Source organism: Leopardus geoffroyi, chromosome D3 (genome assembly GCF_018350155.1).
Source record: "Leopardus geoffroyi isolate Oge1 chromosome D3, O.geoffroyi_Oge1_pat1.0, whole genome shotgun sequence".
NCBI classification, from domain to species: domain Eukaryota; kingdom Metazoa; phylum Chordata; class Mammalia; order Carnivora; family Felidae; genus Leopardus; species Leopardus geoffroyi.
Genome location: NC_059339.1, coordinates 75,399,321 through 75,424,732, shown reverse-complemented (window position 1 = coordinate 75,424,732; position 25,412 = coordinate 75,399,321). Strand labels below are relative to the sequence as shown.

Here is a 25,412-nt window from a genome sequence, read left to right as displayed (position 1 = left end):
CCCCGCTCACACTCTGTCTCTCTCTGTCTCTCAAAAATAAATAAACATTAAAAAAAAAATTTACACATGTCTAATGCGTTCATGTTTTTGTTTTCTAGCCATATCACAACGACGTTACCTCCAAGCATCGATCTTGCCATCTCCGAGCCAGCATCTCTAGAAGTGGAGGCCTAAACTTGTCCAATCCCAGCAGGTCTGGCAGCATAACACAATGCATAGCAGCCAACTGACTCCATCCTGTTAAAATGTAACATAGTATAAATACTTTAAACATTTTGGCATTCCCTAAAGATTTTTCTTCAAATATACCAAAAACCAAAAAAAAAAAAAAAAAAAAAAGAGGGCAAATGTGCTAAATTGTATTGTTAAGGATTTCCACTTTTATTAGATATTTTATACAAAGAATTATATCAAATGTAGTTCATCTCTAAATCAAGTAATTGGTACTTATAAGAACTTTCAAAGTCTTAAATAAAAATAAATTTCCTCATAAAGTACATTCAAATTCTACAAGGAAAACAAATTTCTAAACAGTCCCTCGAAGATAAAATATATTCAGGGTTGAGAAAGTGTAGAAATAAACATGTACTAGAGTAATAGACTTAAAACCACTTTCAGTTAAAAGGGCATTCACACAGATATCCAAAGATAAGTTCATGTCACTTAAGGCCTGGCCATCTGTGTATGACCACCTTATCAGTCAACAGAGATGTCTTCTCTTGTCTGTCACAGGGCCTTTAATTAATACTTATCGACCTCTTTTCTTACAAAGTGAACCAGATATTTAAACACAATCATAACTGAGTAACATAACATCAACTTTGAGGGGAAATATGAATTCAGACATTTCATAAAATAAAAACTGGATAATCTAAAATTTACAAAATCTTAAGCATCATTAACTTTAATTTACGGGAATAAAAGTTATTTTTTCCAAAATTCTAATCCATAATATGAAACTTAAGTATATGAAGAAAACAAACACTGTAAGTTGCTGCGATGTCTAAAAGCAACACTACCCAGACATTCTCAAATAGTCATTTCAACCCTGTTTTAAAGGTGTCTGAAAAATATATACACAACAAATGCTTCAGTCTTCCCAAATCACGCATGAAGCCGCTATTAATCCACAATAATTACCATAACACCTTCTGGGGATAATATTTAAAGAAAAATGACCAAGAATGAATGCAAAAAGAATTGTCTATTACCATATACAAGCTGGGTTATCTGTGATTGCAGAATTTTAACAAATCAATGTTTTGAAGTAATCTAAACTGTAGTCTTCTAAAACAAGAACCCAGGGTGCCTGTGTGGCTCTGTCGGTTAGGCGTCCGACTTTGGCTCAGGTCATGATCTCACGGTTCATGAGTTTGAGCCCTGCATCAGGTTCTGTGCTGACAGCTCAGAGCCTGGAGCCTGCTTTAGATTCTGTGTCTCCCTCTCCCGTCCCGTCTCCTGCTTGCGTGCTCTCTCTCTCAAAATAAATAAACATTAAAAAAATAATAAAAATTTAAAAAATAAAATAGTAAGAACCCTACCATAAAATTCAAAACTATTACTGGGATTGTTAAAAAAAAAAAAAAAGAGAGAGAGAGAGAAAGGGGGAGAAGGAGAATGAGTGACAGATAAGCCACCTATCTAAAAATTCATCCTTTCAATAAGAAAATTCTCATCAACTGAGAATATATGATTACATAACTTAGGTGATGAGCACATACATTTTGGATTACAATTTCTTTCCAGAGAGGATATATATACATATATAGAGGATATGTACGTATATATCTATACACACGCAAATATATATGTAAACATAAGTTACCACCTAATAATTTCTTTAAGTGCTTTAATGTCTCATGAAAGTATGAAGCGTATTTATGAGCTAAATTTTAATAGGATAATGATTCTCACCATGGTCCAAAGTCAACAGCTGTTTTTTTGAACAAATTACTATCTTTCACAATAGCTTAACAAACATGACCCTAACTATTTTTGCTAAAACCCAGTCTTAACATACTAACCTTAGTACATGCCTACGACAGGGAAGCCAAACAAAAACTAAGTTACACTTTGGTGTTCCTGTGTTTTCTTTCCAAACGAGTGCTACTTAGAACATGAGCTCTCTATGCTTAACGGATATTGTACCATTCTTTCCAGTTGAATGGACTGGTAATGCTGCTTTTTAATAAAGAGTCCAAATCAATCTGGGTTACGTTTGAGATTTTGTAAATTTCTTCCTTTTTATATTATACATCCTGGTGAAGGCTGAGCCCATGATGAAGAGAGTGGATGTAAGTCAGAGCTCACAAGTTCTGCTAGGCTTCCAGGCAGTATAAATAATCCTCATGGGAAAAAAAGGTTTGTGGATTCCATTCACATTTTCAGAGCTCCAAAAATACTTGCAACTAGTCTAAGTCCACGGGGATAATATGGTAGTCTAACTACATCTTAAAAATTGAAATTATGGATTTTTGCCTCATCCAGAAACAGAAACAGTAAGGAGGATAAACAGGTGAATTCCTCACAGTCTGTAATCACTGGTGCTAATCAACATTCTGAAGACTTTTCATATGAGAATGTAGAGAGACCCCTCACATCTCCCCCTCACCTCAGAGTAATGGTACATGCAAAATAAACTCATTAGTTCTAACACCAGAGATCACATGACAAACATCACTATGAAAACCAATCCACCTTTTAATATCTACTTCACATCAAAGATTGGCATCTCTGCCCTTCTTTAACAGCATTCTAGATTACAAGAAACACAATTATGCCAGCCACGAGTAGCATTACATTTTCGTAACTGGTCCTCAGCACTGACATTAGCAAATCAAGTTATAAAACGGAAACTTTAGGATATCACATATAACAAAACAGATAAATGTATAAATTAGATAAAAAGAACATGTCATATCAGAATAAAGCACAGACTGAAAGGGAGTTGTTAGAAAGTTGAGAGAGAATACCTTCATTTACTAAGAAACAGGTATGTAAAGCAGGAGTAGAAGCAGGGTCAGAGCCAGAGTGATCAGCATCAGACCGAGCGGAAATGACAGGAGCAGGAACTTGCAGAGAAAACAGAAGAAATAAAGAGGAGAGAATTGAGGTACAGCAGCTTCTGAAAAAAAGCTCAGTATTAGTGAAGAATGAAAAACAAAATTAGCAAAATATAGTAAATGGAGAACTGAAAAATGATGTTTTAATCAGAAGGGCATGATCGTCAAGGATTACAGCAGGGAAATGATACATCTGGACAGTAACCACATTGTAGTTCAAATTCTATTTAATATTCAAATTTATCAATGTATCAGCTAATATAAAAAACAGTTCTAAAACAACTAAGACTACAATGAAAAAATGACAGACATTAAGGATTAGCAAAAATATAATCCAATTTTTAAAATGTACCACATACTGAAAAGTTTTTGCTGGTCTTCATATTGTCGATTACATTTTTCTAATAATTTATTTCCTAACTTTACGTGTAAGTTATTTTCTTAACATCTGAAACCAACATCCACTGAGATCATTTCAATTTTCCACACTCATTTTATAAAAATACAATTTAAAACATACCAACTTGTATAGAATATATGTTCTTTTGTGAGAAGAACCCTAACATAGCTTCATTCTTTGAAGTTTAAAAAATATTTTTTATGATACAAATGCTTTATATTATAAATTACTGAGTATTCTAATCCTTATATAATACATGCAACAACCCGCACCCCACACCCCCAAAAAGTAATGTTACCAGGAAAATGTTTCAGCTTAAATTATCATATGAAAAGGCAAAAAGACCGTATGGCACACACATTCTACAACTGGAGGTCAATGTTAAGATTTAGAGGTCACCATTTGACACTTCCTTCCTATGGAGAAATTACCATATGTCATGCACAAGCATCTTCAAATTAATCCCTCTCCTTTCTTCTGTCATTGAACAGCAATAGGTTTGGGCTCCTGAACAGATTAAGCATTGTCCACTGAATGATATGTTTGTTTTTCATGCAGTGAAGTTCCTTTGTAGCTACAGGACAGCTGCATGAAAACAACTTTTCATAATTTCCACACAAATGCGTCATAATGTCAATCAGGCACGCGTGAGGTGGTAAACAGCACAACTAAGAGAAGCACATGAACAGTAATAAAAAGCAGGAAATCCAACTCCATAAACCCTAAGAAGCACATCTTGCACATATGAAAGTTTCATTTGGGAAATTATATATTTTTTTTTATTATCACAGGCCTGTTTTTTGTTCCTTATGAAATTAAAATGACTTTATAATGTTATGTTTATGAAAAACACAGAGCTTTTAATTGCATATTTCATAAGATCTTCAAGAATTCTATTGTAATCTTATAAAGAAATCCAAAATATTTCTATGTTCCACCTAATAAATTTTTCATTTTTTAAATCATTTTTAATTATGAATTCAGTTATTATGGCCTAGAAAATATTCACTTCCTTATGCAAAAAAGTTGGCAAGCCTGGTTGGCGAAGAGAAAATTGTCAGGCTTTAGCTTTCATGCTACCAAAATTGTTGACAAAGTTCCTCTGGTGATTTTCAACAAGTGGGACTTTTTTCCTTTTTAAGAGAAATTAGAGAAAAGGAGAAATTATCATCATCCCTCAAAAGGCTGTGGTGACTGTATCTGATTTTTCTCTTAAGTGAGAGGACACCAGAATTAGAACGTGAGGAAATTCAATACAAATGAATAAAAGTGCAGGACAGAGTGACCATTACCCTAGCCAGGACAAATAAGTAGTGGGATAAAAGCACATCTTCTCTAAGTCACAGCATAAAGGAAAGCAGAAATGCTACTGAGGAAACTGCTAGAATAATAATAGGTCTTAATAGAATAATGTTCAATATATGTAAGTTTATTTTTATAATATATGTAAGTTTGTTTTTAAAAATCTCTGCATCACCAAAAAATATTTCATTCGGCCTACTTCATAACTAAAACTGCAGAATCTAGAACTACTTTTATAATTAATTGAGAATACTCAAATTCTACTTGAGCTTTGAGAACTGTTCACACACAGAAAAAAAATCAGCAACAGAAATTTAAAAAGTACTACTTCTAAAATAAAAAGCTCAAGATTTAATGACAAATAAAAATCTGAAGAGGTCATATGTAGCACTGAGTATTAAAAATTTATACCATAAAGCATAAATGAGCATTTGGTTTCTTAAAAAAAGCGGCAATGATAATGATCAACTGGCTTTCTCTTATTAAGGATTTAGTAAAACTTAAGGGCAAAGTCTCAGCGCAACTTCCAGTGATGATACAAGTGGCATAAGTTCTATTATTTTACCTAGGAAATTTCCTTAATTTCGCGGCTAAGAGCCTCTCTGACTACTTACTATCACAAGAACAGATAGGCAAAGATAAACGAACCCATGGGGTTAACACACACGTGCACACATGCGCTCTTGCTTCCCATTAGATAGCATATATACATGTACAATACCCAGGGTTTTCTGTTTTTGAATAAGCCTATTTCAGTCTTCGTATGAAATCGGACTCTGAATTCCAGTCTTCCCTACTGCCATTGTGACATGAAGAATGTATCAAGGACAGAAAGTGAACTTACTTTAGGTAGCAAGTTATTGGTCTAAACCTCATTAGCCTCCTGGTACAAGAACACAAATAGCCCTTTCAATACATTTTTTAGGCGGAAAAAAAAATCTAGAAGATAAAGATTTCTGTAAAACCAAACGCAATGCTTAAAGAAGTTTTTCCAAAGCTTAACACTAATAAATAATTAACACTATTTAATAATGAATCACTTTATCTAAAGAGCTGTGTGATAATCATGAAGCGTGGAGAGGGGTGGATAGAGGAGAAGGAGGCGTTCCACACTAAGTCTTCCATCCAAGAGAGATCTTAAGAGTAACATCTGCCCTTTTATAAACTTCCTTTATGTCTACACTTCTATGTCTCAGGGAGTTGAGCATTCTCATCATCTTTTAAATCAACATGAAGCATTAGGATAAATTGTTGATCAAGCAGTCTACAGAAAAAAGGGTTTCCTTAAAACACCATGGAGAAAGAGCACAAAAAGTCTAACGGCAATAAGGAAGTACAAAGGTCCAGGAAATAGAGAGGATGAGCACCTACTGTAAAGCAGAACGAATTAGCAGCCCAAGATGCTGTTCTGACAGACATACATCAAGGCAAAATAACAAGTGCTGATAATGTTTGAAAAATAGTAGCTCTACTTAACCTATAGATCACCACTGGATTATATCAGACTTGGAATAAGTTCAGATGCAATGACTTGGCCTATAACTCCAGCCAGTGTTCAAAAAATAAAACTTAAAAAAATGTTTAAAAATCCCACTTCTGTAAAAGGTCTCCTTCATTACTAATATCCAAAATACATAAATGAGCTAAGACCCAAAACAATGGGGGCTGGGGGGGGTAGAGTCTGAAGTTTACTGCAGTGAAAGTAAGGCTATTAAAATTTTCTATTTCATTTAATTAACAATAAGCCCCTACTATGTGCCAGATATTGGGCTAAGCATACAAAGAATTCATAAAGATTAGCCAAAGTTACTCGGTTACTGAGAGTTTGGCAGGAAAAGCAAATAACTAATTAAAATATTATCGTAAATTACACTTGTCTGAATCTCCTCCGCTACATAGAAGCTCCTTGAAGGCAGAGATTTGTTATGTCAGCCTTGTAGATTCAGCACCTAGTTACTGACATACTGACACTAGAAACATAGAGAGAAGGTATCTATAGATCCATTCATTCAAGTATTTATTGAGTACCTTCTGTGTACCAGTCACTGTTCAAAGCACTTGTGCCAAATTAGTAAACAGAAAGAACAAAAGTCTGTCCTTTGAGCTTCCAAAGACCAAAGCTACATGCCAATTTTTATTAAAAGGCATGTAAATTCAAACACAAAATTTTAAGGAGTCTTCAGGTCCATCCAATAACCTGATATATGTACTCCATATATGTTTCTTGCTATAGACTCTGGAAAAAGATGGTGAGAAATTATTGGTTAATTTACATAAATGATTCCTGAAATAATTTAACAATGACTACTTCCTACTTCAAGTTTAGACAACCTAAATTAAATACATTTCTGAAAAATAAAACAGCAGATATCGTTACATAACCTTAGAACCTTAAATTGCTTGGATTTGCTTCCACACCTACCACTGAGTAAAGACACAACTACCAGCACAGTAAAGACACAACTACCAGCACAAAGACACAGGGTCACAATCAAGATAAGCACTAGAGACACAGACCAAAGACTTATGCCATGAGATTACTGAATTGATCAAGAGAAGTACAGTACGTCAGAATGTAGAGACGCCTAAAGCGATGGGCAGATTTAGGGCTGTATAACCATGAACAAAAAGTTAGTTTGACATCTCTGATCCCTTTCTCAAGTGAGATGTTTTATAAAGTGCACAACTGAGTATCTAATAAATAAAAACTGTCTCTATCAAAAAGTACATGACTGGTCAGTAAATGTTAATTATTGGCAAAGACTGAATTAACAAGCCCACTGCTAGACAAAATAAACCTCCTGTGAAGAAATTATTTTCCAATGAAATACCCTGATAATGTGTATGAGAAATTATGTTAGCTGAACTCTCCAGATCATCTTTATTCTCAGACCCAAATGTCTATGAAAGGTCCAATCCCCAGCTAAAGTCTTTACTCTGTATAGATTATTTTGCAGCTGAACAAGTATTAGCCGACATGTAAGTGACAGTTTATCGAAAAGGAGCATATTCATGTTTGCAATCCAGCTTGAAAAATGGATTGTGAGTCAATGTGCACTGCAGTGGGAGTCAGGAAAAGAAAACATAAGGAGAGGAAAATGTTTAAAAGAAAACCAAGGTAAGAGAAGTCAGAGCAGAAAGACAAAATATAATACCCTAACTGTTGAACTGTAGTCCAAGAACTCAGAGCTTTTGTCCATTCTCTGACCACTTCTTATCCTAAACTGGTTGTTTTATGTTCATGAGTTATCTACTAAATATATAGATACAGATATAGATATAGATATAGATATAGATATAGATATAGATATAGATATAGATATAGGTATAGGTATAGGTATAGGTATAGGTATAGGTATAGGTATAGATATATAGATATAGATATATAGATACACACACACACACACACACATACACACTACTTAAGAGAGTATACATCAGAATAATCTTTCTAATGTCCTAAATAGAGATGTTTGGAGAAAAAAGTGCTCAACAATTTTTTTGTTAAAGAGATAATTACTCCATATTTTCAATATTCAAATAGAAAGTGGGTTTCCTGATGCCATCCTAAAATATTTTACCGTAACTCTCACTACACGTTGCTAACCTTTATTTACTTTAAAAGATAAGCGTCTGTGCTATTCCAAATGGAAACTCCTAAGTCTACCTTAAATAAATGCTTTAAAAAAGACTCAATTCTCTTCACTACTCTCAAAACATGATGCTTTATGAGAGAAGCAACATTAAAGCTTTCCTACTGTAACATTCTCAGAACTGACCAAGTGAGTAAACTGAATACTGTAATGGTGGTGAAGTACACAATGTATCGTGACAACATCACAAATTACGCTGGATCCCTTGTATCTGCTGCTATGGTTACAGAGGGAGAAAACTGTCATCCAAGAAGAAATATCAACTATAAAGAATGATAATGAAGATGGTAATGATGAGGACAACAAATAAAATCTCTAACAGGCACTGGTCTTAAATGAAGCTCTAAACTAATTAAATGAAGGAGAGTGTGGCCTGCCACTGATTTGTACTGTATAATCTGGAAGATATTTTCAGTGGATTTAGAACAAAAATACGTGTTATTGTAGAAAAAGCACAGATCTAGAGTTAAAAGGTGCTATTGTATCCTAATCATACCTCCATAACTAACCATATTTTAAGTCAGTCTTTTAGCTTTGTGAACCCGTTTCCATTTCTCCCTGAAGTAATGGCTATAAAAATATTACAACACTATGTAACATAAAGAATATTTACCTTGGGGTGCCTGGGTGGCTCAGTTGGATAAGCGTACGACCTCAGCTCAGGTCATGATCTTGCGGTTCATGGGTTCGAGTCCTGCATCAGGCTTTGTGCTGACAGCTCAGAGCCTGGAGCCTGCCTCAGATTCTGTGTTTCCCTCTCTCTCTGCCCCTCCCCTGCACATGCTCATGCTCATGCTCTGTCTCTCTCTCAAAAATAAATAAACATTAAAAAAATAAAAGAATATTTACTTTATGAAGTAATAGTATATTTAGAACATTTTGGAGGCACCTGGGTGGTTCAGTCAGTGAAGCATCCGACTCTTGATTTCAGCTCAGGTCATGATCTCATGGTTCATGGGTTCAAGCTCCACATGGGGCTCTGTACTGACAGCGCACAGTCTACTTGGGATTCTCTCCCTCCCTCTCTCTGCCCCTCCCATGTGCTCGCTCGCTCTCTCTCTCATCCTCTCTCTCTCTCTCTCAAAATAAATAAATAAACTTAAAAAAAATGTTTAAAGTAAAGGGAGAGGACCTTCCACTTCTGGCCAAGATGGAGTAACATGAAATAGACTTATAATCCCATCTAAAATAACCCCCACCCAAAAAATACATAAAAAAAACAATAGTTTCAAGCCACTGAACATCAAATGATGATGGACTAAAAGTGAGGAGTTGGGAGACAAACAGCTCTATGATTACCCCCATTTATTGCCTTGTTGGGAGTTTCTAGACCAACATATAGGAAAGAGGATTTAGGAAGAGCCCAACAGTTTCCCTGAGCTAAGGAGACAGAGCTGAGAGTCTCAGGAAACCAGAGCAGCCAGAATCCACAGGAAGAGAAGAGAACTTCAAAGATCAAGGTTCTTCAGATGTCCCCCTCAAATATTCAGCAGAGCACAATCAGTTCATGTGTGTGAGGAAACTACTAAAGTATATGTGTGTTGCTCCCACTAGCCAGACTGGAAAATTCAGAATTCATGGGGTACCAGATACTCAGGAAGGTCTGGCCTGAGTAATGGGAAGTTAGCCTTAGACAGAACATGACTCCACACCCACCTAACAAATCATAAAAGCAAGACCAGAAAAAGATCAAACTGCTTCCAAGTAACTTAACTGCATCCAGAATATAGCTTAAAATTTTTTTATAACAATATAAAAATATTCAGTACTCAACAAGGTGAAATTCAAATATCTGCCACTTAATGATTACCAGGCACACGAAGAAGCAGGAAAGTACAGTCCATAATGAGGAGAGGAAAAGTCAATTAAAAACAACCCCAAACTGACAGAGGTGTCAAAATTATCAAATAAGGGTATTAAAACAGTTATTATAACTGTAATTCATATATTGAAAAAAGTTACATAGAGACAATGAGAATATAAAAAAAAAGATCCAATTCAAAATTGTGAACATGAAAATCATAATATCTGAGTTGAAAAATACACTGATTGGGCTTAATGGCACTTTGGATATTGCTAGAAAATATGAATGAACTTGAAGACATTGCAACAGAAACTACCTAATCAAAACACAGAGAGGAAAAATATCCAAAAATAAAGCATCAATGAGCTATGAAACAATTTCAAGTGGCCTACTGTACATATAATTTGAGTCCAATAAAGAGAGAAGAGAGGAGAGAAAAGAAAGATTATTTGGAGAAATAATGATGAGAAATGTTTTAACTTAATAAAAACTACAAAAATAAGCTTAATAAACCGCAACCACAAGAAACATAAAACTACACCAAGAAGCCTCATAAGCAAATGGCTCAAAACCAAATAAAGAGAAAATCTTTACAACAAGTAGTAAAAAAAAAACTTTTTAAATGTTAGTTATATACAGAGATAGATACAAATGGCATCAGATTTCTTGTTAAAAACAATGCAAATGAGAAGACAATAAAGTATCATTTCTAAAGTACTGAAAGATACAAATGGTCAACGTAGAATTCTATACCAAAAATATCTTCCAAAGTCAAAAGCAAATAAAGATGTTTTCAGACATAAAGCTGAAAGAACAGCAGACCTTCACTACAAGAAATGTTAAAGCAAGTACTTTAGATAGAAAAAAAAAAAAAATTATACCAGATAAAAATCCAGATCTATACAAAGGAATGAAGAGCAGCAAAAATGGTAACTACATAGGTAAATATATATGGTTTTTGTCTATTTAAATCTCCATAAAATACAACTGACTATTAAATAATAGTGATATTTAAGGTTTATAATATACAAAAATGTAAATTACAAGACAAAAATTGCACAAAGGCCAGGAAGTAAAAAACGCAAGTAAAACATTTTACAATTTTTATATTTAATGTTAAATGGTAGGGGCACCTGAGTGGCTCAGTCAGTTAAGCATCCAACTTTGGCTCAGGTCATGATCTTTGATTGTTTAGAGTTTGAGCCCCGTGTCAGGCTCTATGCTGACAGCTCAGAGCCTAGAGCCTGGAGCCTGTTTCAGATTGTCTCCCTCCTTCCCTCTCTCTCTCTGCCCCTCCCCGACTCACTCTCTCTCTCAAAAATAAACATTAAAAATTTTTTTTAAATGTTAAATGGTAATAATACCATTTAAAGGTACACTGTGATAAGTTAAAGATCTATGTAAACTAGAAACTCTAAAATTGCCACTAAAATAACAAAAATTTAGCTTATAAGCCAATAAAGGAGATAAAGTGATATAATAAAAAAAAAAAGACTCCATTAATCTGAAAAACAGCAGAAAAAGGAAAAGAAGGAACAAAGAACAAATGAGACAAGGAGAAAAAAGAGCAGAAAGATGGACGCAAACCTAACCATGTCAACAAACACATTAAATGTAAGTGGTTTAAACACTACAGTTAAAAAGCAGGCCATGTTGTCTATAAAGAAACACACTTTAAATGTAAAGATGCAAAATGGGTGAAAAGTAAAAGGATGGAAAAATATACACCATGCTAATAATAGTAACCAAAAAATGCTAAAATGGCTATATTATTATAAACAAAGTAGATTTTCAAAGCAAAAGATATTATCAAGGATAAAGAGATCATTTCATGAGACAAGTAAAAACAAAAAAAAAGTCAGTAAGAAATAACAATTCTAAAGGTTTATGTGCCTAATAAGAGAGATTCATAAAACATGAAGCAAAAACTAATATACAGATGCAAGGAGGAATAAAAAAAATCCACAATCACTGCCAGACTACTCAGGAAAAGAAAGAAAATTCATAAATTATAAATAACAGAAATGGGAGAGGGGATATCTTTTCAAATCCTACATATAGGATATTAAAAGAAAAATAAGAGAATATTAAACTTTTTGCCAATAACTTTGACACAAACTACCAAAGTTCACTCAAGATGAAATAATAATTAAAAAAGAAAAACATCTAAATAACCCTAATCTATTAAAACATCTAAATTTGCAGTTAAGACCCTTCCCATAGAGAAAACTCCAGGTCCACACACTTTCACTAGTGCATTAGATCAAACAACTAAGAAATAATATCATTCCTACACAAACCCTTCCAGAAAACACACACACACAAAAGGATAACATGCTAACTCCACCATTATACTGTTACAAAATTGAACAAAGAACATTAACAGAAATGAAAATTGTAGACCAAAATCCCTCATAAATGTAACAAACTTTTAACAAATTTTAGCAAATTATATCCCACAATCCAGAAGAAGAATAATTCATCATGACCAAGTGTGGTCTACCCTAGGATCACAAGGTTGTTTTAAAATTCAAAAGTTCATGTACTCTGTCTTAAGAAAGTAAAGGAGAAAACTCATTTGTTAATTTCAAAAGATGCAGAAAAACCATGTGACCAAGTCTAACATCATAAAAAATTTCTCAACAAACTAGGAAGAGAAGGTAACTTCCTTAACATCCTCCTCATCTAAGAAGAACATCATACTTAATAAAGACTGAATGCTTTAACCCATGGTTGGGAACAGGCAAAGATGTCTACTCTAACTTCTTCAATTCAACATCATGCTCTAACTCCTTATCTGTGCAATAAGGTAAGAAAAATAAAATGCACTGTCTCAAAAGAAGTAAAATTGTCTTTATTCACAGATGACATTATTTTGGGCATATACTCTGAAGAAAGAAGGGATAAAAATTGGTAAGTAACCACCCATGTTAGAAAGTTAAAAAAAAAAAAAAAAAAAAAAAAAAGCCTATTAAATCCAAAGAATGTAGAAGAGCTGACTTCAGTGAAGTTGGAAAAAATATGCACCAGAAAGGATACACAAAGACACAGTGGATTCATTAAAATAACTAATAAGGTTCATAAGCCCCTGATGAGACTGATCAAAAAAAAAGAAAGAGGATACAAATGATTAACATAAGAAATAAAAATGGTGACATCACTACAGATATTAAAGAAATTTAAAAGATAATATATTTTCCTAGGACAGCAAATTTAAAAGAACTGGAAAAATCACTGAATATGAATTAATGAAACAGACACAAGAACAGAAAATTCGAAGTGTCACATGACAATGAGAGAAATTAAACCCAGAATTTAAAAACTTCCCACCAAAAAAAACCTCTAGATCTAAATCCAACCAATTCTGCTGCACATTTATGGAAGAGATAATGCCAATCTTATTCAAATTCTACCTGAAAATAGAAGAGGAAAGATCCCTTAATCAACTTTTTGAAACTTGAGTAATGTAATACTTTATAAGGGCATCAGAAGAAAGGACAACTTTCTTCTGGGAAAAAATTTCACACTGCAAAATTATATATATATATATACGTGTGTGTGTGTGTATATATATATATATATACACACACACACTGCAACTATATAAGACAATAATGCATCACAACAGATTAAAAGGAAAAATTATATATTCATCTCAAGATAGAAAAAGCATGATAAAACCCAACATACACTGAAGATAAACACTTAGCAAAGGAATAATGGAGAGTTAATTTCTTAGAGATTACCAGTAAGAAGCGTATAGGAAATATCAGAATTATGAAAGCTTAGAAATTTTCCCTTTGGGAAAACACTGGGAATAGAAAAAGTATCCCATATGACTGTCCATAAAGTCCAACTAATCTACAAATAAAGTATTACAAATAATAGTTGCATTTAGCATGACTGCTTGATACAAGGTCAATATATAAAAATCATCTGCATTTCTGTGCCAGAGGCACAGAAAACAAAATATCCAAACCAGTTACAAGAATATTTTTAAAATCCATATCTAGGAATAAATCTAAAGTATGTAAGACCTCTACACAGAAAACTTTAAGAGTTAACATAGCTATATCAGACCTAAAAAAAATAGGAATAGGGCTGAGTTGAATATGTTAAATATACTGAATGAATGAATCCCACAAAGATACTAATTCTCCCCAAACTCATCTACAAATTCAATAAAATGGCAGTTGAAATCATAACAGGTTTTTGTAACTATTAACAAACTAGCTTTAAACTGACAACTGAGAAATTCAAAGAAACAAGCATAGCCATAACATGATTTAAGAATAAGGCGGAAAGACTTGATCTACTGAATACCAAGTTTTATTACAAAGCTACAGTAATTAAGGCACAAGGATACACAAGCAAATCAAAGGGCACAAACAGTCCCAGGAACAAATCATATCAAAGAATATTTAATGGGGGCACCTGGGTGGCTCAGTCAGTTAAGCGCTCAGGTCATGATCTCATGGTTTGTGAGGTTTGTGAGTTCAAACCCTGCGTTGAGCTCTGCACTGTCAGTGCCTGCCTGGGATTCTCTAAGAACATTTTATTTATGCCAAAGATGGCACTTCAAAGCAGTGGGGAATGAATCGTCTCTTTAATAAATCATGCTGGACTAATATGGTATTATATGGAGGAAAAAAACGAAACAGGACCCCTGTTTCCCTTTATACCCAGAACTGAATTCTAGGCAGATTGGAGATCTAAATAAAAAGGGGAAAACAAAAAATCTCCTAAGACAGAATGGCCTCGTGATATCAGGGTAACTTCTTAAACAGGACACAAAAATATTAATCATAAATGAAAAAAAAATGTTATATTAGATTCCACTGAAATGGAGAGTGCTGAATTTCAAAGATAGGCATGAAAGGCAAATAAATATTTACAATACATATAACAGAGGGCTCATATTAAGGACAGTCACGGATCAACCCTTACAAGTCATGTTTTTAAAGACAAGATACACAAGTTGGACAGGCACTTCACAAAAGAACATATAAATATGAGCAATAAACATACAAAAAAGTGTTCAACCTTAATGGAAACTGGGGAATGTAAATTAAACATACGAGAGCCTACTATACACACACCAAGATGGCTAACGTGAAAAAGATGGAAAATATTCAGGGTTGGCCAGCATATCTCACCGGTGGTGTATGGGAGTACTTGCCCCATATCCTAGCCAATGCAGCATTTTCCATCTTTTCCACATTAGCCATTTTGAGGGATCCGTATTAGTCACTCACTTAGGAAAACATGACAACATCTGCTAAAGCTGAAGATAAACATATGCAGAAATCCCACTTTTAGTTATAGACACAACAGAAGTACTCATAAGGTACATTAAGATCCAAATGCAAGAATGTTCATGGGATTATTTATGAAAAACAAAAACTGGAAATAATTCAAATGTTTATTGATAGGAAAATGGAGAAACTGTGGTCTATTCATTCAACAGAATACACTACTCCAATAAAAATGAACAATGAAAATGAATAAACTTTAGTCAAATGCAACATTATCGATAAATCTCACAAAAGCCAAATACAAAACGATACATAACTCCATGCCTGACTGAATTTATATAAAATTCAAAACACAGACAAAATTAAATAGTGTTTAGGGATTTAAACTTAGATGGGTATAACTATAAAGGAAAGAAAAGAAGGAATTTCCCAGAAGTCAAGATAGTAGTGACCTTTGGAAGGGGGCATACGATTGGGAGGGAACATACCAGCAACTTCTGGAGCACTGGCAAAGTTCGATTTCTTGTCCAACGCCATAGTTACAAGAGTGTTCAGCATGTAAAAGGACTCACTGAGCTAGATATTTCTGTTCTGTGCACTTTTCTGTACATATATTTCACACACACACAAGTATAAAGTTGTCCAACCAAAACTTTTCTGTAACACACAGTTATAATAGTTTATATCAAGTTTAATCAGAGGAAGGGCAACAAGAGGGGTGAATACGTAGGGTTGGAATAAAGGATGGGAGGGAGTTGAGAATGTGGGAGCTTTTCTTCCATAATGGGAAGCCAATTTAAACTGAAAAGCAGGCATATATTTAAAGACAGTAAATACTAAATAATAAGCTAAGAGAGAAAAAAGTACTTGTCCTAGGGAAGGGAAAAATTGTAGATAAAAAGTTGGAGGCCTATTGTTTATCTAACAAATCTTGTAGAATTATTCACGGACTCTTTAAACCCGAAAAAACAAAACAAAAACAAAACCTATGGAAAAAAGAAGACCCCGGAAGTCAGCATTTACAAGCAGAACCTTCAGCATCCCATCTCCTGCTCACTTCTTCACTTCTATCACATTCTGAGAGCCAGCATTAACGCTCGGCCTGAAGGGAAACTCTCAGCAGACCTGACCCCCAACTCTGGTTGCCTCATTTGCTACTCTTAAAATGAATATAAAAGATAATAATGGAAAAGAAACGCAACATTCACTTCCACCTCCTACTGAAAAAGAAAGCTATAGACAAAAGTTAAAGTATATAATAATGTAAACGAAAAGAAAGGATTTCCACTTGTGGATTACAAGGCATGAGCCGCTGGTAAAGAGCAGAAGAGCTACAGTATGAAAATGTGAATTTCAACATTTCTAAATGTAGTTTAAAAATAGGTATCACTTTTAAACTCAGCACACACAATTAACACACTAGTGTTGTCAAGTTAAGGTGCCCCTAATGCATAAAAATTAGGTCAGAGACAGCACAATAAAATTATGTGAAATATGCTCATTTATCAATTTCTAAATAAACCTGATTTATTTTTAACTGACATCTTAATTATCCACATTTACATCTGGAATATAACAACTTTTCTCCCTTTTAACAATGTGAGACAAACAAAATGTTATGATTACACATTAGCTATGCCTCCTGAGTTCCTACAGCTGAAATGTCAGGTCAATTACTTAATAAGATTTAATTTTACCTTGTTTAATCTGTCCTTGCACAATATTACTGGAAGTTGGAGGGGAACCCCTTGCCTTAGAAAGGTCTGGGGTGCTTGGTCGAGGTGGCCTTTAAAAAGAAGAAGAAAATACATATATACTTTCATATTTTCATAAATCTGAAACCATTTAAAATATTAAACTTCCTAGTCCCAAATGAATTGCAAAACACATACAGAACATTTTCAATTTACTTTTCAAAAACCAATGGTTTTTTCCTGCGTCGTACCTATTAACATTTTCCTTTTCAAATTTCAATATATTAAATGATTAGCAAATAGCAAGTAAAAGTTTGACAACTACAATCTGCGCTTTATGCTAGTTTAAGGAATATTTATGAATAGCTTAATGTGCTACCACTGACAAATAAATATCGTAATTAGTCCTTCACTCTTCAATATTAGCATGCTGAGATTTCAGCCCTTCCTCTATCACTGGTCAAACGAATTCATGGAACAATACTTTGAGTTTAGAAGAATTCATCCTTAAAATCTGAAAAAGGAAGTAAGGCATGAGAAATCTTGGACTCCAGAGGCCATGTGTCTCATTTTGAATTCTAGCTCTACCACTTAACTACTTGTGTGACCTTGGACACATTACTTGACCTGAGTCTCAGTTTTCTTATCTGCAGTAAAAGGATAATAAAAGTACCTACCTTACAGGGTTAAGAGCATTAATGAGATAGTGTCTATAAAGTACTTGCAACAGAACCAGTTACAAGGTAAGTACTACTTAAGTATTTGATTTTTTTAAATTTCTCAATATGATCAACTCTCAATAAAGTATAATAAAACAGTTTCAAAAGCTATCTTCATGACTTCTGGAAAATAGGTAATAGCAAATCAGGTTAGGCATTCCTGAAATACTAAAATAATACTCTCCTACAATTAAAAGCTGTTTTCTCTTTTCCAATTGAAAAATTCTGACTATACTTCTCACAAAATTCTGAAGCCAATTACTGAACACCTATCTTTCATTATATATGTCACAAAGAGAAGAAGCATTTCAATCAAATACACATTTTGAATTAAATATCAATGCAAACTTTAGGTAGCTACAATCCCAAGATTATATTCACCAAAGACCTAGTCTATAATTCATTTATTAAAGCTGAACTGATACCTACTCCCTTGTTCCAAAATTGTTTTGGAATAGCTACATTGTATCTGAGTGAAGGTTAAACTGTGCGATTTTGTCATGCTTTAAATCATGCATATTGTGTTTTAAAATTTAAAAGAGAAACACTGAGCTAATACAATAATGTTAACGTGGGCAGAGCCAAAAAAATAAAAAACAAGAAAAATAAAACAGGGTTTTTGTTTTGTTCGTTTTTTTGAAATGTGATAATAAAATCAGACTATCATGGTCACACCTGGTAGGACCCTTCTTCATATGATCACCAATAAACGTTGCGTTGGTCATACTCATTAACGTATTTGCCAAAGATATGATAGACAGTAGATGCTGGGTGGTGACGGCTCGGGACACTCCGTAAGTTCCCTTTCCTGCGCCCTCGGCTGCTGGCAGCTTCCTTCCTACTTCCGCTTTCCCATGTGATAGTTTACGAGCAGGCTGATTATAACCAGGAAGCATCAATGACATATGACCTCCTCGAGACAGGAGACCAAAAGATACTGTGCAATGGGGTTTCAGCATTCCAAGGCGATCAAGACAAACTTCATCCAGAACTTCATTTAAACCCCAGGCGTGAAGGCAGGACATGAACAATTTTGCAGTGTCCATTGTTAAATTATATTCTAATAGGGTCAATGGCTTAGATTTGCTGGCCCGGTATTCTGGATCGCTTTCTTCCCTCCTCTGCCTCATTATCTCCTCATCCTCCTCTTCATCATCAAGGAGATGTTCCTTTATGTTCTCTTTGATGGTTTCTTTCACTTGTTGGAAGAGAACTGCTGCTCGTTTTCCAGTTAGAAAAGAGCCCCCTTTGTCTGAACTGCCAGATGCTTTTTGCAAATTCTCTGGGGAAATAAGCGCGGTATTCGGCCTAGAGGCTTCTTCAGTCAAGAGTTGAATAATCAACGCTTCCACATCAAAGAAAAGCACATGTATGTCCGGATCTGTTAGGTTTGTCTTTATTGCTTGAACCATCAGGGAGTTATGGGAATATTTAGGTAAATTCCCCTGCAATAAACATTTTAAAAAAATGGTTATAATATAAAACGTTTCATTTCATACATCCATTAATGAATAATAAATAGTGGAATCTGAATGCTTATCAAGCTGTCTTTTTAGGTACGTCTATCATTAAAAGCAACACACGAACTTTGCCAATCGGCAGCATGTAAAAGAAATGAATTTATGAGAACTTTATGCTGAAATAATTAGAAAACTGTCCATTTTTAAAACAAGAAAATTTTGTTATTAAGCAGGGAGTTTTTTTACTCAAAGAACAGATTAAAAATAGTTTCAATAACTTCCGTGCAAATTCTATCTCTGGGAATGAACTACTGGTCTACCTGACAGAAGATGCCACTTGTCACTCATGGCAACTCATCCCTTTAAGTTGCTGTATCATCAAATTCCACCTTCTTCTACTTTACCTTCACACTCTCCCTGTTCACAGATTCTTTTCCCTCAACAGACAACGGGCTCAAGTCTACCCAGACTCTAACAAAAAGTGCTATCCTTTGACCATGCCCCTCTCTTCTACTGATCTCTCTCTCCCCTACAGCCCCTATTTCCAAATACATGGAAAGGAGCAGGGTAATCCAAGGCAACTCTCAGTCCCACTCCTCCTCGAGCTCTTTGGAGTATCTGACATTGTTATTTTTGCTGGGTGAGTGACAAAGCATAAACCACAAAAATAAAAAGCTCTCCCGGCTTCCTGGAGAACACCTTCCCGGTGAGCCTTCTAATTCTGACCACCCTTCTCAGTCAGCTGCCTTGAAAACTCATCCTTCCTTCCACTTTAGGACTAACACTTGTATGCGGATGGCTCCCTAATTTCTATCAGCAGCCAGACCAGCCTCCTGGAGTTTTAATCCTCTAATCACACTGCTTGTATCTAGATGTTCCATAGCACCTCATCTTAATATGTGATGACCAGCCTGCCACTGCACTACCTCCCAGACCATCAGTGGAGAATCATTCCCCTTCCATTGTGTCCCCACATCCAGACCCTTATTTTCTCCTCTCAGCAGGGTTCACTGCCCCTAGTCTCTCCTTATTCCAGTCCACCTCCCTGGAGGCACAAGACTTCTTTCTGATGCACAGATCCAATCACATCACTCTTCAGTCAAAAAGCTGCCACTATTATGGATAATGAAGAGAAATGGAAAATACAGATTAAAAACTAAGTCAAAATACAGATGAATAGATTTGATCTCAAGATGAGAAAGGGCTTTCTAAACATACTTAAACTTAAAATTCACTACTGTAAAAGCAAGAGGCAAGAAACAGGAAAATGTGCCAAAAATAAGACTGATAGAGTTACATTCTATACAAATATTTCTTAAAATCAGCAAGAAAAATACTAATGCCCAAATAAAAGGGGAATACCGTAAAGATCAAGGACACCTCCCAGTAAAAGAAACAAAGAATCAATAAATATAGGGAAAAACCAGCTCAAACTAGTTGTCAGGGAAATAACCGCTAAAATTCAGCAAGTGGTGCTGGGAAAACTGGACAGCGACACGCAGAAGAATGAACCTGGACCACTTTCTTACACCAGACACAAAAATAAACTCAAAATGGATACAAGATACCATTTATAAAATCAGCACACAGTAAACACTAAAAACTACTTAACTTAGCTACGAGTATAGTGAAAGTCAAACCCACATACTGCAGGCATGAATTTAAACAGGAAACTTCTAGAAGAGCAATGTGGCGAAATACACTGCAAGCCCTTAGACTGTTTGATCCAGTGCAGTTATTTCTAGAACCCGATCTTACGTAGTCAGAAATACAGACAAGGATTGATGTACAAAGATGCTCAGTGAAATGGTAGCCATTATTTTAAATTGAAACCTACGTAATCTAACAATAAGGAAACAGGTAAATAATTTAAGGGTAGCCATATAACAGAATAAATACTGCAATCACTACAAATCATGCTTTCTGGGCACATTTAACCACATGACAAAATTTCCTGTTCCAATTTTAAGTGAGATAAAATTATACACACACATACACACACACACACACACAGTATGGTTCTGATTTCATTTTTTTAAATTTATTTATTTTTAAGAGAGAGAGCGCACATGAATGAGAAAGGGACAGAAGGAGAGACACAGAGAATCTCAAGCAGACTCCAGGCTCAGCACGGAACCTGACAGGGGGCTCAATACTACCACCCTGGGATCGTGACCTGAGCTGAAATCAAGAGTCAGACTCTCCAACGACTGAGCCACCCAGGCACCCCTGATTTCATTTCTTTAATGCTTAAATATGTATTTGAGCATGGTGAAAAACACTGGGAAGAAATACATGAAAGTGTTAGTAATAACATTTTGTGATGGAATTACAGAATATCTTTTCTTTACATTTCTCTATATTTCTTAAAAGGTATATAGTCAATATATATTATTTTCATAATAACATTTTGGGATGGAATCACAGAATACTATTTCTTTATATTTCTCTATATTTGTTACAAGGTATATAGCCAATACATAAGATGTTCATAATTAGAAAATAAAACTCTAGGAGGAAATACAAAATCTTTCAGCACAATATTCAAGGCCCATTACAGTTTGACACTGAGTACTTTTCCAGCTTTGACAAATCGGCTCCAGCACCATAACCACGGTCCCTCCCCCATTATTCCCATTATTCCTTTTATTTATTCCTTTACCCAAAATATTCTTCTTTGTTCTATTCTAACCCCTGTTCTTCCACCAAGCCCCGGATTCTCCCAAGGAAAGTTACTTCGCAATGAATTCAGTTCCCATGACACTTTATATCTACTATACGTCATTAATGTGTACGTCTTGGCTATATTGCTGTAATTATTTTATATATTTACACTTTCCTGTATTCTATGGGAACTATGTTTTACTCATCTTATGTTAACCTGATCAGAGTACCTAGCAGAATGAACAAAGAACATTATAAAAAGTTGACAAAATTATTTTAAATTGTTAATCTACTCTTCTATCATAAAATTGTAACAAATCCCCTTTAACTGGTCTCTCTTCTTTCTCCATCCTTCTCCCATCTGACTATGTTTCTTTCTAGCTGAAGGGGCTTCGATAGTGTTTTATAACCCAAGGATACAATCTTTGCAAAGCAAAAACTTCTCTGCAAACATAAAGTGTCCTCCAAAATATACTACTGCTCCTCCAATGTCATCTCTAACCACAGCCCCTATATCTTTTACCACAACCCAATTAAACCACTTGAACCTTCCAGAACCATGCACTTTCGAGCGTTTGTACCTCTGCACCGTTCATGCCAGGATGATGCTCTTTTCTCATTCTCCTCACAGCCCCTCAAGTCCTACTTTAGCCATCCTTCAAGAAGCATTTCCCAGATGCTAACTAGAACTACTGTGGTGATCATTTCACAATATATACAAATATCGAATCATCACATTGTAAACCTGAAACTAAACTAATGCCTGTCAATTATACCTCCATTAAAAAAAATCTTAAAAAGTCTCAAGTGGCTGCTCTTCCAAAAATTATTTCCATAATCATTACTAATTCTGCCTCCTTTGTTTAAACCTCTGTTCTGAACTGAATAATGTTCAAAGGAAGGTAGAAAATAAACATTATTTCTACATTGCACCCTAAGAACCTACAGAGCATAATATAAATTTATATTATACAAAAGATGAATTTAAAAAATCAAGACTGTCTCAGTTTCAATCCTGTATTTAATTCATTCGTTATGCATTTGCCTATGTTTGTGCAAGACCCTGGAGATACAAAAACGAATGAGATGATTTTGTAGTGATGAAACTCACACCTCACAGTTAGACCATGGCATGTAAAGCCGCTATGACAACGTAGTAAGAATGGTGCCATAAAGAAAGGAGACTTCAAGGTACGAAAAGGGACAACAGAGAAAGTACCAACTCTACCTGGGGTGCCCAGAGACAGCCTCTCTGAAGGGGTGACTTGAGCTACATGAAAGAACAGAAAGATGGCAAAATGTGACAAAGGGCCAAGGCAGGGCACATCACAGGATGGATACTGATGAAGCCCCAGATGACCAAGATGAAGAAGGCAAGGGATGGTTCACTTAGAGCTCAGAGGTCCACACTGAGGCTGCTGAACTTTGTCTTGCAGGCTCGAGAGTCATTAGAGCAGTGCTTTTCTCAGAATCATCACGGTTGCTTGTTGAAATGCAGGTTCCTAGGACTGCTACCAGGCCTACTGAATTAGTATGAATAGACCAGAACGGATCAGAACCTGCCTAATGAGAACCCCAGACAACTTGATGCAGTATAGTTTGAGAACTATCATCTAAGGCCCTTAAGAGAGTAGAATAACATGACCAAATTTAATTTTATAAATGTTCATCCACCAGCAATGTTGGCTAAAAAGAAGCAAGACCAGAGTCATGAATATGAACTGGGAGGAAGCAGAAGCCAAGCAGATGAGGGAACATAAAAGTATGCAACAATACCGAGAATGCAGAAGGTGGGATGGGTTGAAGAATGTGCACATTACCCTCTTATTCCTAACACCGCTGTACCTGGTATTTGTTTTTCTTTTTTATTTTATTTTTTTTTTCAACGTTTATTTATTTTTGGGACAGAGAGAGACAGAGCATGAACGGGGGAGGGGCAGAGAGGGAGGGAGACACAGAATTGGAAACAGGCTCCAGGCTCTGAGCCATCAGCCCAGAGCCCGACGCGGGGCTCGAACTCACAGACCGCGAGATCGTGACCTGGCTGAAATCGGACGCTTAACCGACTGCGCCACCCAGGCGCCCCTGTATTTGTTTTTCAAACGCTGAGTGTCATGTCAAACACGATGCTTAATGCTTTGTACCTACTGACATTAATTTGAATGATGCATAAAGTTATTTATAATACATTATACCTGATATATTATTGATAGGAAAATTATTATTAATATTGATAGCTACCATATACTAAGTTGTCGCTTATGGCCCAGGCACTAGGCTAGGCATTAGGTTCATTCTATCAGGGAAAAAGGTAAAATATCATCTTATATTAACATTAGTTAGACAGACATGACACGATACATGAGGGAATAGGTAATAACAACATCAGGCACCAAGAGCCCCCCACAGTACATTAGTAAATACTGTCTTTCCAGTAAAGATCTATAAAGTTCAAAATACAAAATAGGACAAAGAGAGATCATTACTACCAAAGAACATAAAACCAAACATGTTTGCTAAGGAAATTATTGAGGCAGCAAGAGTGGCTTGAAGAAAAAAGAAGGCAAGAGTGAGGACACGAGATCGGCTTTTAAGTTCTCTCCTCTGATGTCAACCACCTATGTGCCCCTTTCAGCACCCTGAGATCCGCCCTGGGATCTCCACTGAAAGGTTTTCTAGTGTCTGGTACCATGATATCTGGATGTGATTGTGTGCATCTCCTCTTATCACAACCTCTCAGTGCTGCTGATTGTGTCATTGTCACAAAAACTGTACCTAAGAGCAATCGACGGTCAGAAGAAGAGGGTAAAAGAAAAGAAGAAGGTAATAATAAAAGCAGGGGAGAACAGAGGGAGGTGGAAGGAACGAAGGAGAAAATGACTCATCGCCTAAGTCCTGCATATGACCTGTAATACCTGACATTGGATTTTAAGGACTTAAAGGCTTATTACAATAAAATACAGATATCCAGCAAAGTTGCGAGGGTAAGACTAAGCTGAGTGCATGGAGACAGCAGAGCTGATCACAGATATGTCAGATATTCTAATATGTCACACTAAGATAAGCTGAAGGAAAATGAAGAGAAACATCTATCCAACGCCAAGGGTCCCTTGGCTTAATCCTAAAATGTACATGGCTAGAGCAAAGTAATTCATTCCAATCATCTTACAGTCTTAACCATTTCCCATACAGGCTACCTAATCCTGGAAATTCTTTAACAGGAACGTTTTAGTACACTTGCTGTGCCTGCCACTTTTATTAAGAACATTTGAAATGTGTGCTCGCAAATTCCCTTTTGTATCATCACGGCAGAAGATAAAATTCAACAAATATTTGTGGAGTTTCTATCATATGCAAGATGCTTGAAAGAAAATAAAGCCTTTGAACTCAAGGCAATAA

General features: G+C 35.4%; 1 protein-coding gene across 9 annotated transcripts in view; it reads right to left on the bottom strand.

Moving 5' to 3' along the window:
• Positions 1–25,412, bottom strand: part of WDR7 (WD repeat domain 7) — a 358,314-nt gene that overhangs the window by 235,528 nt on the left and 97,374 nt on the right. For 6 of the 9 annotated variants that reach the window (XM_045457394.1, XM_045457401.1, XM_045457395.1 and 3 more), the window contains 4 exons: positions 18,565–19,334; positions 17,174–17,262; positions 2,973–3,071; positions 119–237 (listed from right to left, as the gene is read on the bottom strand). In XM_045457394.1, coding sequence (XP_045313350.1) covers positions 119–237; positions 2,973–3,071; positions 17,174–17,262; positions 18,565–19,334 — 1,077 coding nt within the window. The remainder of the gene's footprint in view (positions 1–118; positions 238–2,972; positions 3,072–17,173; positions 17,263–18,564; positions 19,335–25,412) is intronic. The other 3 variants (XM_045457399.1, XM_045457400.1, XM_045457403.1) reach the window with 1 other exon arrangement.